Consider the following 18,021-nt stretch of genomic DNA (forward strand, 5'->3'; position numbering starts at 1 on the left):
TAGAGTCTTAATTAAAAAACAAAAATTAACAAATCTGCCTTGAAGGAACAGCTAGTTTTGGAAATGATGTAGAGCAGAAGAAACAACCCGGAGCCCACATGGCTTGCAGGAGCTTTGGTGCAGACTCTCTGGTCCCTCCCTGGGCAAGAGACTTTGGATTTCTGTCTTTGACGGTCTCCCACGCGACTGGAACTGAATCCAGCTCCGTTTCGTGTCCGTCTCGCTGACGGGGCCAGTTGGCTGGCAGACCACGTCACCGTCTTTGTGCAGCCCTGGCCCACACTCTGCCGATGGACAAGCCGTGGAGCATGTGAGCCGCGGGGGGAGACAGTCGACCTCAGGGACGGTTCAGCCGCTGGCGCCACCATGCCTCCTCCACCTGCTGTTCCACAGAGATGCTAGGGATGTGTCTTCCAGTGGCGTCAGCCTGTTGGCAGCTGTGCAGAGTCTTGGAAAGAACAAAAGTCTTTGCAGTTGCCTGTTAGTCCGGCTCCACTGTGCCTTTGAGCTTTTAACTCACATATAACCTGTGGGCAAAGACACAGAGCATGTACGCTCGAGGGATGTCAGAAAATTATCCTCCAAGGGATGCTGACACTTTACTTAGACTTAACACCTTGGACCTGAATGTGGAGTTTTGAGTTCTTTAAAGAAAGTATAAAAAGAGTTTTCCTCTCACCTGCCTCGAGTACAAACAAAATTTAAAATAGAAAAGCCAAGCTTTTGTTAGATCTGCCATTTGTATTCTGTCCTGATTTTTAACTAAGGCAAATAATATTGAATCATTTCTAGCACTTAGAGATTTATTTAAGTTATAACGTCAGTGGCTATGTAATAGAAATAAACTAAATTGAAAGAGGAAAGTAATGATCATCATTTGTCTTTATTTTATTCTGCTTACCAGAGCTATCTTTCCCTTCTAAGTTTGCTTTTTCAATTAAAAAACATGTATTGAACCCCTGCTAATGCTTTGAAAATGAATTATTGCATTTGGGAGAAAACCATCCCATTATTTTTCTCTTTTCTTCTTTGCCAGCAGTGTTAACTTGCTTTTTGAGAATGTGTCTTAAAGAGAAATACTGTATCCACAGCCATAACACACGGCTAAAAATGAACCTAATATTTTACACATTTGATAAATACGATGTCGGGATGTCCACACTTTAGCACTTGGCATCGTGCCTTGTGCCTTTTTATGGAAACTTCTTCCTTGCCTTTTGTATAAATACCAAAATCACATTGTCACCTGTGATAGAGCAGCCCCTCCTTGCTTTCTTTCCCCTTCACACGCTTATTTTTATCCATACTCTTCTTAAATATTGGGGTTCTAAAAAGCCATCTGTTCTTTATTCTGTTTTCACACTACACAGTCCTCTTGAATAATCGCATCTGTTCCCTTGGTTTCATCTTTGCAACTATACCGGGTACCTTCCGTATCTGCTCTTCAGCCCAGGTCTTTCTCCTAAGTTTCAGACCCATCTACCCAAGAGTCTAGTAGACTCCGTCCTGTGGCTAGCTCCCGGGGTCCGAGACTGAACTCATCACGTAGCCCCTGAGCCCCCCAAAACTACTCCTGCTGCTTTATTCTAGCCCTGACTGGCTGTAACTCTGACGCCTCCTTCTCAGTTCTCTCATCGCCTGGTCTTGCTCACGTGCCATCTCTTGAGTCTGTTTCCTTGTCATCAGTCCTACAGTTAAGACGGTCACTTGGCCTTCTTTACTTCCCGCTGCAGTAGAGAAAGTACCCTCTTAACTGTCGCTCTTCTACCTGGAGTCTGCTTCCCTTCCATTTCATTCTCTGTAGTTATTCCAGAATTATCTTACACACAGCATCCCATTTTTGCTCTTTGAAGTCTCTCCATGTTTTTTCATAGCCTGGGGGATAAATTCTTCACCCTTAAGCCTTATGAATTGATCCCTGTCTATTTTTCGCAACTTATCTTTAGACTTCCCAGCCAACATCTAATATTCCAAGCACGCTGAATTGCCAGTGGTTTCCTCATGGATACTATTGTTTGGGGAATAAACCTGATGCAAGGGTAGCTTCCAAATGCACTACTAGCCAGGCCATCCCAGAGGTTGCAGGGCATAAAAGCTGACACTCCAAATTAAAATGCCACTAGCTTAACGTAAAACACACGGCAAGAGCGGCGGGGGCGGTGGGGGGCGGAAGAGATGAGCGTGTTGACGTGGATGGGGTAGGGAGTGGGCAGCCAGAGGACCGTACGTACTCCTTGAGCCCCGGGAAACAGGTGATGGTGAGGATGTGTTTTTGCACCTGAACTGAAGGCTAAGCCCATGGATACAAGGTGTCCTGGGCTGATGCCACGGGCTTCCGGTTTTGGAGAGCACGTTCACCTGGCCACAGGTGTGGCTTGCTCATCAGCCTGCTGTCAGACGTGGGCTAGCTCTGCTTTTCTAGGGTCTAGAGCACACCGGGGCTGGCAGGGGAGCATACCCGGTGACACTGGTGGGTGGCCACCTTCGGGGGGTCAGAGCTGTCAGCCCGGAAGGGACAAGATCACGGTGTAGCTCTGTCGTTGTTACTGCCTATATGCAGTCCTCCTGTTGCTTGACACTTGTTTCTATTTATTCCATCTGTCTTTGGCACGTGTCACAGTTCGCTGACACGCTTCTGGACTCTGCCTGTGTTGCACTTTCCTCTTTACACGTTACCTGTAATTAACCTAGCCCCTGCGTGCCGCCTTTATCTCTCAAAATACCAGCTTACCTACTGTTTACACTGAACACTTTTTATGAGTTTGTCCAACCTGTTTGTGTGTCTTGTGCTTCTAGCAGCATTGAGCTCATTCTCAAATGCATAGACTCCAATACAACACCATTCCAGCCTCGCACGATGATGTGTCTCCAAGACCTCGCTTCTCCCTCCTGTCCTATCTGCCTTCCATTTTCAAGGCTAATTTTCATTCACCCTTCAAGGCCTGATCTCGCTTCTCCTCCCTTCAGAAGCTTCCATGAGCCTCCATTGTGGACCAGAAGTCCGGGAGGTGATGCTTCCTTTGTCTTCGTCTGCTGTAGTATTTAATCACAGTTTCCTGTAACTTCACGCTTACCGCTTCGTTCTCTCCCGTTACACTGGAACAGCCTTGGGCAGGAACTTTGTCTTGTATCTGTTGGTATTCTGAGTTATCCCAGGGTAGAAATATGAGGTTGTGGGGTTGATAACAAACGGTCTTTCTGTATTTTGTTCCCACTCCCAGTTGCAGAGGTTCTGGTTCCACTTCAAGACTGTGATTTCCCCCAACAGTTTAAGAAATCCCAAGAGGTGTCTCATGGCATTCATGAGACCGTGCATTCATGGCACGGTCCTCCCGGCTGCCCCGTGGAATGTGCCACCGCACTTCTGCCCTCCCCTGGCCCCCCCATGTCATCTGCAGCTGACGACTCTAGTGCCCGAGCAAGAAGATGAAACCTGTCCTCCAATGTCCCAAAGCAGCTGTGCTCTCTCACTGTAGCTTTGGTTTCCTTCACGTGCCTTGTGAAGCTCCTTGGAGGGTCTCTTCGTTTGGTGGCAAATAGTCTCCTTTTATTTTATACTCTGTTCATGCATCAAGATCAATGCTGTCTTGACTTGACAACAATTATAGAAATTGTACACTATGGCAATACTTTTCCTTCCTGAAATGTTTGTAATCCGACTTCTGTGATACTGCCCTGTCATGTTACTCTGTTTTTTTTTTTTTTTTTCTTTGCTTCTTTCCCTGGGGCTTTTAATTTTGCTTTTCTTTAACTAAAGGCAGAAATCTGAGGTACATGCTTATCTGCCAATCTTTTCTACAAATACCTGTCACAGAATGTTCTTCCATTCTTTTGCCTTGAGTTGCCACCTTTATGGTGTTGACTCCCAACTCTAACTGATTAATTTTGCCATCTTATCCAAGTTTAGTCGTGCTCTCATTATTGTCTACCTTGGGGAGGATTTTAATATTTCCCAGATTCCACTAGCTTCTCCAATCTACATTTATCAACTTTTATCTGAAAATGAGGTGCCTCCACTCATCTTTTGGTGATGGTCTTTAATAAACTGAGAAGAGCTCTGGATGTTATCTAACAAATGCCAACTTCTCAGACCATACAGATATCTAATTTATGTATTCTATTTTAGCTGCTAGCATTGAACATCTAGCAAGTGTTTAAGTAGTTATTCATCGATTGGCTATTCTTTTTTTTTTTTTTTTTTTTTTTTTTTTGCGGTACGCGGGCCTCTCACTGCTGTGGCCTCTCCCGTTGCGGAGCACAGGCTCCGGACGCGCAGGCGCAGCGGCCACGGCTCACGGGCCCAGCCGCTCCGAGGCACGTGGGATCCTCCCGGACCGGGGCACGAACCCGCGTCCCCTGCATCGGCGGGCGGACTCCCAACCACTGCGCCACCAGGGAAGCCCTGATTGGCTATTCTTGAAAGAGGATCTTTAAATGTTTGGATTTGTGTGTACTCCTTAAACCATTTCTTCATCCATCATCCAACAAGCTTTTATCAAGTGCTCATTGGGAACTAAAACAGTAAGAAGTCGAGTAGAATCACAAGCACACAGGTAAGCTGACCTCAGGTGATGTCTGCAGGGTGTAAGCAGGATGGGTAGGTCCCTGAGAGACAGTGGCTTTCAGATTTCTTTTTATCATGATTCACATTAAGTAATACATTTAATGCTGCACCAAACCACAACGCACACACCAAACCACACTGCACATACATATATACACACTGATAACAGAAACATAAGGGTAACTCACAGCTGCAATGAGAGTTTCACAAAGCAATACTTGTCTCGCTACGTGGGACAGACTCTGATATTTTCAAGTCTACTAAGGATGCTGGTTGCTGCCCACTAAATTGGTTTCACAGTTTGAACAGCGCTATTGTGGGTTTACTTGAAGTTGGGGACAATAGCCATTGATTTCCGTCCTCAAAGTGGGAAATGGTATGTTTCCGCTAAAACCTTAGAAGAGAAGTTTTCTATTATATAAGTAGAATGGGTGAAAATAGGTAAATAAAATTATTCAGGAGAAAGAGTTGAAATGCTTACTCACTCAGCAATCTCTTTATAAAGGCAAGAGGATTATGCCAGTAAGAACTTGAGTAGTACACCTGCATTTTCTCTCATTTAACTTTATTGCTAAATAATGATTAAAAGCATGTCTAAAATTGTATGTCCATATAGAAATATATAGATAGATAAGTGGATAGACAGATGAGAGATACACACACATAAACGCATGTTATCACTTAGTAGGGCTACATGATAATTGGATTGAATCTAGCAACTAGCATCAAGCATCCCCTGAGAATAATTAAGGCAATCTTTTAGTAAAGTCTCATTATTTTCATTTTTCTTAAAGAAGGATTCCAAATGTTAGGCGCCTTGCTGCAGTAAAATAAAAAGTATAATAATACTGTGATTTCAGTTTTCCACGAAGCGGGCTTGAATTATTCTCCTAGCAAAGATAATGACGGCACGTGTCATAAACCAGTGGGTTCCCTCCTTTTCTATTCAAGGTGTTCATTGTACCAAGTTCGCCAGTTTTATAGTCAGGTCAAATTGGCTTTGACAATTCCTGCTGAGTTCCAGGCTCCCACTGAATTTTGCTTTAGGAAAAGTCTCTGGTCTTCTGCCCTCTGCCTTTGGGAGAGGACTTCCCATGAACATGAGCATCCTTGGTCCTGCTTCCTGAGCCCCACTGTGAATCAGAGGGCAAAGCTGCTGACGGCTGCCTGATATCCCGAGGGAGGGTCCCTCAGCAGAGGCTTCTCGAAGAAAATGAGCAGCTGTGGAGAGAATTGGAGAGAATCGCAGAGTGGAGGGCTCTGCTCCATGGGGTGTTTGCAGAGGAAATGTGTGTCTGAAGGAAGTGAAGGGGGGTGGCATTCTTTGAGTTGTCCTGCCAAAGCCACCGCCCACCCAGCTTCCAGGCTGGATTGTAAATGCTCTGCCCTCAGGGAGTTTTCCCAGCAGCAGCTGACAGGGCTGGCTCCTCCCCGCGCCCCCCACCCCAGCTCCCACGTGCGTGGGAACCTGCTTCAGAGACTCAGGATGATGCCCTGGAGCGCAGCAATGTGCCAGAGAACGAGGCGGAGTCCAAGGCAGGCGTCGCCCCCGTCCCTCGGCATGGGCTAAGTCATCTTCTCTCTTGTTCCTGTGTTGGTGAGCACAGCTTAGTCCTGTGCTGCCTGTCCACGCTGACGGGTGAAGCAGGGAGCTGATGAGACATTTGCTTCTTCACTTTGCATAAACGTTCCCTCAGTAGCACCGCGGGGGGTTGAATTGTGCCCCCCGCAAGCGACATTGAAATCCAATCCCCAAACCTCTCTGAACGTGACCTTATTTGGAAGTAGAGTGTTTGAAGAAGTAATTAGTTAAGATGGATCCTTAGAGCAACCCTAATGTGACCCGTCTTTGTAAGAGACACAGACACAGACACAGACACCGAGGAAGACAGCTTGGGGAGACAGAGGCAGAGAATATGGGGTAGTGGCAACGGCAAAGCCAGGATGAGCAACGATTGGTGGTGGCCCCCAGGAGCTGAGGAAGGCATGGAAGAGATTCAATTCTCTGCTAGTATACTGCCCTGCCGACGCTTTGATTCTGGACTTCTGGCCTCCACAACTGTGAGAGAATTGTGTTCTGTTTCGAACCACCCAGTTGGCGGCACTTTGCCCTGGCGAAGGTTTAATATTGTGACCTGTGATTCAACCTGAATGCTAGTGACTTAAACATCGTTCAGGTAAACTACAGACCCTCTCACACCTGTCACAATGATAATACAAGTTAGCTCCTGTTCTTTTCACTAGGGCTTTGAGAAGATTTTAGACATGCACCAAAATGTACTCTCTAGCAAAAAGAATTGACCTTAAATTTGCTTTCTTAGTGCTGAATTACCACTAGTTGGTACTAAAATATCAATTTTAAAATATCAGGCTAAGAGTGAGTGTAAAAGACCCATCTAGAAAGGCGCGGCAATGCTGTTTGCAGGAAGCAGTTCACTCTCTACTGGGGTTGGAACAGCAGAGCTTGGCTGGCCTGTTACCATGTTGCAGTTGCCATGGCAACATCAAACCAATGAATGGACCACCTCCCAGAGACAGGGAGGTGAGTACGTGTGAAATTGATTCCGTTGCACACAGGAATATGCTCAAGCCAAATTTGTCAGGATAGCGTTTCTGGTAGGAAACTGAATTTTAAATTATAGAGACATGATGAATATGATGTTAAATATTTACTTCGGATATTCTAGTAAAATGGTGTTTGAAAATTAAGTGTGCTATGGAAATTTTATGCTCTTTATATATGCTCTGCACTTGTTTCAGACAACACTGAATTGGTTTTCATTCATCTAAATTTGGATAGCTAAAGCAGAATTTTATATCTGAGATGAATCTTTTAAGTTATGTATCCTTGATGTTAAACTGCTTTTATTTGCTCATTTTAGATTAACGTGTTTAGAGAAATGACTTTAGAAAATGTAAATGAAAGTTGTTACTGTATGTTTCTATTTTTAGATAACATCTGTAAAGTGTAAATTCCATTTTACATTGAATAGTGTAACATATAAGTAGTCTAAACCAGTGAAAAATAAAAGGTTTGAAGGAGCCCATGGTAAGGCTTTATAAAAATAATTTATTCACATGACATATTACTGAATTGTGATCAGCACTCATTTTTAGCATGCAGTTATTAATATAGTGTTATTCTAGCTATGAAGTAGGTCTTGAACTTGGTCAATGTAATCCTTATGATAAATGGTTTATTTTGGGTAATCTGATAAAATAGATGTGGTTTGCTTCCTTTCCTTTCTTACTTATGATACATACTTGGCTTTGTCTCCCCGTAAGGTTGCAGAAACTGTACAGAACAGAGAAAGATCTGTCTGTGATGTGGTAATTACTGAAATGCCTCTATTAAATGTGGTTCATATTAACAAAATACATTTATCAGGCATGATCAGTTTGAAATTAGAACATGTCTAACCCCAGGGGCCTGGTTCATGCTAAGAGCTGTCTACTTTCCGGAGAACAGAAGAGCATGACTTGTTTGCGTAACAGAAACCAATATTTGCTCTTTTATTCTCTTCGCATAGTCTTCCAAGGGCAACTTGCGCCAGATCCTGGCAAAACCCTTGCTGACGATGCGTTTCCCCTTGCGCGATAAAATGGAACTCTCTAAAACAATGCCGCCAGAATATTATGACTTTCTAACAGTTCCATGTGGATCCATTGCTTTTCCTTATGAAAAGATACAACTGTTTGTAAATTCAGACTGAGGTGAGGTGTTATAAAATGTGTTCCCTTTTGCTTCGTGGTCAGCGCTGATATTTATTGGAACACGCTGGCACATGGCTGTGATGCGGTACATCGAATTGTACTTTGTACTGTCACACCTGTATCCATTCCCATATAAATGCTATTACCTATTTCTTGTGTGTAAACCCATTTAGACATTCAAGCACCCAGACTTAGGGGAAAAATGCATATTCAAAATACTGAACAAGACAAGCCATTCAAGCAGGTAAATCGAATAAATCCTCTGGTACAAAGTTACTTTGGGAATAATGGTATATTTTCTGGTACGAAGGTAGTAAGTAAAGACTGTTCAAAATGGAATCTCAGGAGACAAGAAAAATGTTTCTAAATACAACCTCGCTCCATCAATGTCTTGGTAGCATTTCTGCATCTGGACTCTGTAATCAACCTTCTAGTTTTAGTTGCCCAGGTAAGCTTTTTCATGGAAGGTACCCCGACTGCCAGAGAACATAAGGAGAGGTAGGAGGTGTAGAATAAGGGATTATTCATTTTGAAACCACTGTCACGGTACCCACTGGCATATCATTTGGTGCAGATTTCAAGGTTGTGACAGTTTATTAGTGATGAGCTCCATTTCTGGGAAACTTACTGTGTGTACTGCTTGAGAGACTTGCATTTAAAAATGACATTCTAGGGACTTCCCTGGCGGTCCATTGGTTAAGACTTCGACTTCCATTGCAGGGTGTGAGTGCTCGATCCCTGGTGGGGGAACTAAGATCCCACGTGCCTCGCGGCCAAAAAACCAAAAGATAAAACAGAAGCAATATTGTAACAAATTCGGTAAAGACTTTAAAACAATAAAAAAATGAATAAATAAAAATGACGTTCTAGACAACTGTGATAGTATTTTGGCACACTTATATGGACCAGGGCTGATCCATGGATTTTATTGTTGCTGTTGTTGTTATTGGTCTATAATAAGTACAGGCATTGACAGAACGTGCTTAGGAATATTCAGACAGTGTGGCGCTGCTGTGACATCCAGGGGACCGGTCAGGGGACTCATCTCATCAGTAGGGACCACGTAGGGCACTGCTGAGCCTAGGTGATGTGTTGCAGGTGGTGTGAGCTGCATTCATTAGTAGGACCACACTTTTTTTTTTTTTTTTTTAAATTATTTATTTATTTATTTATTTATTTATTTTTCTTGGCTGCGTTGGGTCTTCGTTTCTGTGCGAGGGCTTTCTCTAGTTGCGGCGAGCGGGGGCCACTCTTCATCGCGATGCGCGGGCCTCTCACTATCGCGGCCTCTCTTGCTGCGGAGCGCAGGCTCCGGATGCGCAGGCTCAGTAGTTGTGGCTCACGGGCCCAGCCGCTCCGCGGCATGTGGGATCTTCCCAGACCAGGGCTTGAACCCGTGTCCCCTGCATTGGCAGGCGGATTCTCAACCACTGCACCACCAGGGAAGCCCCAAGGACCACACTTTTAAAAAACCATTTTATTGAGATATGGTTGACATGGAAAAAGCTGTAGATATTCAATGTATACAGCTCTATGGGTTTGCGGGTAAGTATACATCCGTGAAACCATCACCAAAATCAAGGCCATAGAGATATCCATCTCCTCCCAAAGCTTCCTCCTGCTTCCTTTATTATTATTGTTGTTACCTTTTTTTGTATGTGTGGTAAGAATACTTAGCATAAGATCTACCCTCTTGGGAAATTTTAAGCATACAATAGACTGTTGTTAGCTTTAGGCGCTATGCTGTGGAGTAGATCTCCAGAAATTAATTTTGTGGAACTGAAGCTTTGTACCCTTTGACCTTCACCTTCTCATTTGGCCCTCCCCCTAGCCCCTGGCAATCCCCATTCTACCCTCTGCTTCTATGAGTTGGACTTTTTTAGATCCTCCCTATAGGTGAGATCATACAGTATTTATCTCTCTGTGTCTGGCTTATTTCACTTAGCATAATGTTACAGTGTTTTCAAGGTTCATCCTTGTAGCATTGTAACATGTGTCAGAACTACTTTCCTCTTTAACACTGAGTAATATTCCATTGTACAAATATACCGTATTGACTTCTCCAATTATCAGTTGATGGACATTTGTTTCTACGTTTTGACTATTAAGCATAATGTTGCTCTATGTAGTCACGTATGAGTTTTTGTGCATATAGGGTGTCAGTTTCTTTGGGTATGTACTTAGGACTGTAATTTCTGGGTCATATGGTAGCTCCGATTTTAACATTTGAGGAGCTGCCAAACTGTTTTCCAAAGGGACAGCAGCATTTTAATATCCCACTAGCAATGTGTAAGGGTTCTAATATATTCATATCCTCACCGACACCTATTATTGTGTGAGTTGTAGCCATTTTACTGGGTGTGAAGTGGTACCTCACTGAGGTTGCAATTTGCATTTCCCTAATCACTAATCATGTACAGCATCTTTTCATGTTCCTGTTGGCCAGTTGTATATCTTCTTTGGAGAACTGTCTATTCATATCCTTTGCCCATTGTTTACTTGGGTTGCCTTTTTATTGTCAAGTTGTAAAGGTTTTTTTACAGCCTTCTGGATTCCAGTCCCTTATATGTTTTGCAAATATTTTCTCCCATTACGTTGGTCATCTTTTCACTTTATTGATGGTATCAACTACATGACAAAAATTTTAAGTTTTGCTCTAGTCCAAATTATCTCCTTTTTTTTTTGCCACTTGTGCTTTTGGTGTCATATCTAAAAAAAAAACCATTGTCCAATTCAAGGCCACAAAGATCTATGCCTACATTTTCTTCTGAGAGTTTTATAGTTTTAGCTCTTACATCTAGGTCTATGAGTCTGTGATCCATTTTGAGATAATTTTTGTGTATGGTGTAGGGAAGGAGTCCGACTTTATTCTTTTGTGTGTGGATACTAAGGTTTTCAGTATCATTTGTTAAAAACCTATTCTTTCCTATTTGCACCTTTGTCAAAATTTAACTGACCATAAATGTAAGGGTTTATTTATGGACTCTCAATTACATTTCATTGACCTTTATGTCTGTCCTTATGCCAAGTACCACACTGTCTTGATTCCTGTCACTGTTCAGGAAGTTTTGAAATTGCTAATGTGAGCTCTCTAACATTGTTCTTTCTTTTAAGATTGTTTTGGCTAGTCTGGGTCCCTTGCCTTTTCATATACATTTTCTGATCGGCTTACCAATTTCTTCACAGAAGTCTGATAGAATTTTGATAGAATTTGTGTTGAATCATTGTGTAGATCATTCTGGGGAATATTGCCATCTTAATAATATTTTGGCTTTCCATCCATGAACATGGAATGTCCATTTATTACAAGTTCTTTCAACAATGTTTTGCAGGTTTTATTGTACAAATCTTGGACTTCTATTAATTTCTTTCTAAGCATTTTCATTATTTTAGTTGCTAATATCAATAGATTTTTTTCCCGAATTTATTTTGATTTGTTCATTATTAGTGCACGGAAATGTATTTGATTGTTGTATGCTGATCTCATAGCATGAAAACTTGCTGAATTCAATTATTAGTTCTAATAGATTTTTTTTTTTGTATGGATTGCTTAAGATTTTCTTTATACAAGAGGATACCTTTTGTTGTTAGAGATAGATTTCTTTCTTTCTTTACAATCTGGATGCCTGTTATTTCCTTTTATTGTCTTATTGTCCTGGCTGGAACCTCCATTACGGTGTTGAATAGAAGTGGTGAGAGCAGACATCCTTGTCTTGTTTTGATCTTCAAAGGAAAACTTTTAGGTTTTCATCATTAAATATGATACTAGCTCTGAGTCTTTTGTGGATGTCCTTTATCGGATTGAGGAAGTTCCCTTCTCTTCCTAGTTTGTTGAGTGTTTTTAACAAGCGTGTTGTTGGATTTTGTCAAATGCTTCTCTGTGTCTATTGCAGTGATCATATGGCTTTTGTCCCTTATACTATTAATATGGTGTGTTGCATTGATTTCTTTTTACATGTTAAACCAACTTTGCATCCGTCGTATAAATCCTACTGGACCATTATGGTTTATAATAGTTTTTATATGTTTCCAAAGTTCATATGCTTATATTTTGTTGAGGATTTCTTTTGCATCTATATTCTTTTTTTTTTTTTTTTTTTTTTTTTTTTTTTGTGGTATGCGGGCCTCTCACTGCTGTGGCCTCTCCCGTTGCGGAGCACAGGCTCCGGACGCGCAGGCCCAGCGGCCATGGCTCACGGGCTTAGTTGCTCCGCGGCATGTGGGATCTTCCCGGACCAGGGCCCGAACCCGTGACCCCTGCATCGGCAGGCGGATTCTCAACCACTGCGCCACCAGGGAAGCCCTGCATCTATATTCTTAAAACACTTGTTTGTAGTTTTCTTTTCTTGTGACGTCTACTTTGTTTTGGTAATACTGGCCTCATAGAATGGGTTGGGAAACATTTTCTCTTCTTTCATTTTTTGGAATTTTTTGTGAAGAATTGGTATTACTTCTCCCTTAAATGTTTGCTCTAATTCCCAAATGAAGCCAGGTGGGCCTGGAAAGCTAACAGTTAAGGCTAGATTTTTGTACCTGTTTGCCTACTTTGGGTACAAGAGTCTGAAATACTTTGTAAGTTCCACCAAGTCCATGTATATGTCTGAGATAATAATATAGGCAGGGTTTATTTAACTCAGGACTTTATGAAAATTTTAAAAATACATGGAGAATGAGCACATCTGTTTATGATTATAAATGGCATGGTTATGGCTCAGAGCCTTGCCTCTTTGTTGATCTTGTATCCATTATTCTGTTTTGCAGCTAAGCTCTTCAGTGATTTTGTACCGAGATTAGGACTTCCCTTTGAAAGGGCCATTATTTTGAATTAAAACATCTCTTGGGTCTATTAGTCACTTGCTTAAAGTTGTCTTTGAGGACAAATCATTTATCAAAAACATTCTAAGGAGGTATAAGGTGACACTGACAGGTTATTGTCATTTTGGTTTTTGCTGTAAGTACATATGAGTAAGTCCAGATCTGATTTTTTCAGGTTTTAATATTAATTACTAAGGCAAAAGGGGGAAAAAAAAAGATATAACGAGGCAAGCAGTTTTTGCTGTATTTCCCATTATTTTTTTTCTTCAGGCCCTAAGAAAATACTTCTTTGATGACTGAATCTCTGTGAACTGTGGAAGTCTAGGAGTTGGCTCCCTGGTTCAGGATAAGAGGATCCAGTGAAGATGAAAGCAAGGGCATCAGAGGATGGTTCAGAACTGAGGATTAGCCCCGGGAGGAAAAAGAGACAAAATTGTCAAGGTTGGTGAACTGTGGAGAGTAGAAAAAATAAAATCAGTGCCAAGGTGGGAAGCATTTCGGATGTTTAAGTCGTGATATTGAAACTGATTTGAGAAATTTCTATAATGATAAAAGACTAATCAGGAGTGTTGCGGGGAATTATAATTTAAGGTTTTTGTTAGTCGTATGCTGAGAGTGAAACATATTTTAAAAGATTTCAAGTGTTCAGGACATGGAGGAATAGAAGAGGTGCAGCATGGTAGGTTTTAGCTTCACACCTGCATAGAGATTTGTGTATTTTAAAAGAAAACCGAGTAAGGTATCTAGTGCTTTTTTGCTTCTGAAAACAAAATTGTCTACTTGCAAATTCTTGTGTAATTATTTCGAAGTGTTTTCGTTATTTTTGTTGCTATTGTAAATAGATGTCCTTTCCTAATTTCATTTTGATTTGTTTATTATTAGTGCACAAAAACGTAATTGATTTTAGTGTGTTGATCTTGTACTTGGCAAACTTGCTGAATTCAATTATTAGTTCTTAAAGATTTTTTTGTATAGATTTCTTAGAATTTTCTGTATCCAAGATGATGTCTTTTGTTGATAGAGGTAGTTTTATTTTTCCTTTCCAGTCTGGATGCCTGTTATTTCCTTTTAATGTCTAATTGTCCTGGCTGGAACCTCCATTACAATGACTAGAGGTGGTGAGAGTAGACATCCTTGTCTTGTTTTGTTCTTCGAGGGAAAACTTTCAAGATTTCACCATTAAGTATGATGCTAGCGCTGGGTTTTTGGGAAATGTTCTTTATCAGAAAGTTCCCTTCTCTTCCTAGTTTGTTGAAAGTTTTTAACACGGAATGTTGTTGGATTTGATCAAATGCTTCTCTCTGTATGTTGCAATGATCATGGTGCTGGTGGTGGTGGTGTTGTCCTTTATACTATGAAAATATGGTGTGTTGCATGGTTTTCTTTTCACGTGTTACACCAGCTTTGCATTCCTGGGATAAATCCTACTTGATCATGGTATATAATCCTCTTTTTATTTTTCCAAATTTCATTTGCTTATAATTGTTGAGAATTTTTTTGCATTGATTATTTGTAAAACATCTGTCTATAGTTTCCTTTCTGACTGAGCTGGAGAAAGTTTTCGTTGCAAGAACCAAGCATGCCTGTAGTATCAGTATTCCTCTGAGCATGCAGGTTCCTTGATGGGAAATCATGACATAAACTTGAAAATAAATAAATAAATTTTATCACCCACTAAACTAAGGTTAAATATACTTAGTGAAGACAGCGTCTCCTTTGTTGCTGGATGAAAATTCTGACGGGTTAGATGACTTTTCTGGTTAACTCTTAAGCAGCAGAAAGAGCCATATCACTTTAATTCTCAATAAAGTTTCAATTACTTAAAATGTCCAGCGCCAGAAAGTCATCAGTATTTCTGAGCTGCCTTAAAGTTAAATCTTCTCCCTTCCTGAAGTTGGGCCCTGCTGAATGTTATTATATGAGAAAGAGAGAGAATGAAAGATTCTTCCTTTTCCTTCAAGAATTTCTTCTTCCCCAGTTTGTTAAACACAGTGTGTAATCACAGCACGTGCTATGTCTGTGACCAGAGACAGGTTTAATTCAAGAATTAAAATACTAATAATGCTACATGTAACTGCCATTTGAAAAGTGGAAACTAGACAGTGAGAAACGTGTTTCTATCACAACTTTCCTACTGCGATCCATTTAACAGTTTAAACCCAAATGGGAATTATTACACAAAGTAAAATGTCAAGGCAGCTGCCCATTGAAGACGTTGAGACTGGAAATGACCACTTAGAAAAGACATGTTATCAATGAGGCACGGGACCTGTATGTCCGTATCTCTCTTTGTGGGATTGGTGCTGTTATAAGGTATTCGTTTTCTAAGAGAGCTGCCAGTGTTTCTACCAGGGCTCGTAATCATCCAGAAGTGCTTCAAGTTTCCTACCGAGACGTCTGCTTGGATCAAACCTCTGGCATCCTGATGTCCATGCACTTTTTCACATTCACCTTCAGAATGTGGGTGCTACTGGTCTGGGTCTTCCTCACTGAGAGCTGTGTGAGCTTTCGTGTCACGTTCTCACATTCCAGCTCCTTTGCTTTCTTCTCGGTCCCCTGGCATGATTACCATTCTGACTGTGTGTGTTAGGTGTATGTTTCCAGCTCATTGTATATTTCTTATTCCAACATCAGAACGTTGCAAACATAGTTTCTGAGGAATCATATCTCTAAAGTTTTATTGCACTTAAGATTTATGGTAAATTCAAAAGGGGTTAATAATACTATTTTTTTTCTTCCTGGAGTTCTGAGGACTCTTTGTAACCAAAGTCTCATTTTCCCTTGGGGTCTGCCTTAGTATGAAGTACTGACCCAGAGCTGGCATGCAATAATAATAAATAAAGCCAGAACCTAAAAATGCGGGTGGTTACATGGCTTTCTAACAAAGCAGTCTGACCTCATCCACTTTTGCTGCCCAACCGAATTCCTAAAATTAAAAAAAAAAGAGCCTCTTGATGAAAATCGATAAATAAGACTAAAGAAGGAGCTGATATATACAACCTAAGTGGAGCAAAAGTGTATAGAAGAGCTGTTTTGCTTTCTTTGAAGAAGTTCCTTGATGGAAGACGAAACTATAAAATTACCTTCTTTATGGATCCGTCTTTCTTTCCTCCCTCCGTCTGCATTATTTAGGGTTAGGTTCAGCAGCATGTGGTAGAGAGCCCCAAACTAGCCCCGTTTAACCAGGACAGACCTTTGTGACTCTACCACATGCACGTCTAGAACGGGCAGCACTGGCTTAGAGCCACGGGCCTCAGGGAACATCTCTCCAGCTCACGGCCACGCTGTCTTCAGGATGTGGCTTTAGTCCCGGCCACCTGGCAAAGAGTAGGAACCTGACACTGACTAAGGGTGGGGTCCTAGAAATCGCCACAGCTTCTGTCGCGTGGGTCGTAGCTTAGTCGCATCTTCCAGCAAAGGTGAGCTGCAAAGTGGACTTCTGATGGGGCAGCTGTGCGCAGGGGCACAGGTGCTGTCACCATCTGAAAAGAGCGTGTGGTCTCTGCCACCGCTCTTCTCTTGGAGGCAGCGTGATTGTACTTAACAGCAGGGGTTTGACGACCGATTTTGCCACTTTTCTCTTTTAGCCTGAGGTCCTCAACCGTGAAATGGGGACCAGACCTCAGGTTAAAGTGCAAGGCCGTGTGTAAAACACTGAATACGGTATTATTCATCAGTAAACCGTGGAAGTGATCATGTTAGCGGCTCAAGCCCATCTCTCTCGTGCTTCCCTGACTTGCTGGTTCCGAGCGGTTTTCTCAGCTGCACTGCTTCCTGGTCTCAGTTCTGTATCCTCCTGCCTCTAAACCCTTGCGTCTGCTTCTGTCTCCTTCATCTCGCCCTCCTCTCTTCTCTACCCTCCCTGTCTCCATCTCACCCCAACACCCTTCCTTCTCCTTTCATTTTGCCCTCTGTCTCTCTCTCTCTCTTCCCCCCTTCCTGCCCCCTTTGCTCCTCCCTCATTCCATCCTCCTGGACCAACCTCTCACTTCCCTCCCTCTTTCTTTCCCCTGCCTTCCAGTTCTGGGGTAGTAACTGTTGGGATGTGAGTCAGTGGAGAAAACACGTAAAGCAGGATAAGGCAAAACACTGCCCTCCAACTGCCCACAGTGTGTAGGTAACCCCACAATTACAAAATAACGTGTTCCAGTTGTAGTCTCGGATCTACGGGTTTAAACTCCACTTAGGGGTAGCCTTGGCGGGGGGACGGTATCACTACAAGTGACGTTTGTGCTGGATCTCGAACGCTGGATGGGATTTTATGCCCCCTGGTGAGGGGCTTGCGGGAAGGGGAGACAGAGGTCACAGTTTGCACAAATAGGTGGAGAAATCAAGGGAGAATTGAAGTTTGGACTCTTGGTGGGAATGTAAATTGGTGCAGCCGCTATGGAGAACAGTATGGAGATTCCTTAACAAACTAAAGTAGAGTTGCCACATGATCCAGCAGTCCCACTCCTGGGCATATATCTGGAGAAAACTCTAATTCAAAAAGATACATGCACCCCAGTGTTCACAGTAATGCTATTTGCAATAGCTAAGACATGGAAGCAACCTAAATGTCCATGGAAGGATGAATGGAGAAAGAAGATGTGGTACATATGTACAATGGAATACTACTCAGCCATAAAAACGAATGGAATAATGCCATTTGCAGCTACATGGATGGACCTAGAGATTATCATACTAAGTGAAGTAAGTCAGACAAAGAAAGACAAATACCATCTGATATCACTTATATGTGGAATCTAAAATATGACACAAATGAACTTATTTACAAAACAGAAATAGAGTCACAGACATAGAAAACAAACTTACGGCCACAAAAGGGGAAAGGGGGTGGGGGAAGAGTAAATTTGGAGTTTGGGATTAACAGATACAAACTACTATATATACAATAGATAAACGACTCATGTAGACAGTGTAGACGG

At 42.0% G+C, this 18,021-nt stretch overlaps 1 protein-coding gene across 4 annotated transcripts in view; it reads left to right on the plus strand.

Annotated features, from left to right (window-relative positions):
• The window catches only part of MYO16 (myosin XVI), a 537,770-nt gene that overhangs the window by 40,912 nt on the left and 478,837 nt on the right, over window positions 1–18,021 (plus strand). For 3 of the 4 annotated variants that reach the window (XM_067016255.1, XM_067016250.1, XM_067016252.1), the window contains exon 2: window positions 13,364–13,534. The exons of the other annotated variant lie outside the window; for it this stretch is intronic. In XM_067016255.1, the coding sequence (XP_066872356.1) occupies window positions 13,459–13,534 (76 nt within the window). In that variant the 5' untranslated portion in view covers window positions 13,364–13,458. The remainder of the gene's footprint in view (window positions 1–13,363; window positions 13,535–18,021) is intronic. 4 annotated transcript variants of the gene reach the window in all.

This window comes from Kogia breviceps, chromosome 16 (assembly GCF_026419965.1).
Source record: "Kogia breviceps isolate mKogBre1 chromosome 16, mKogBre1 haplotype 1, whole genome shotgun sequence".
In the NCBI taxonomy this organism is placed as follows: Eukaryota; Metazoa; Chordata; class Mammalia; order Artiodactyla; family Physeteridae; genus Kogia; species Kogia breviceps.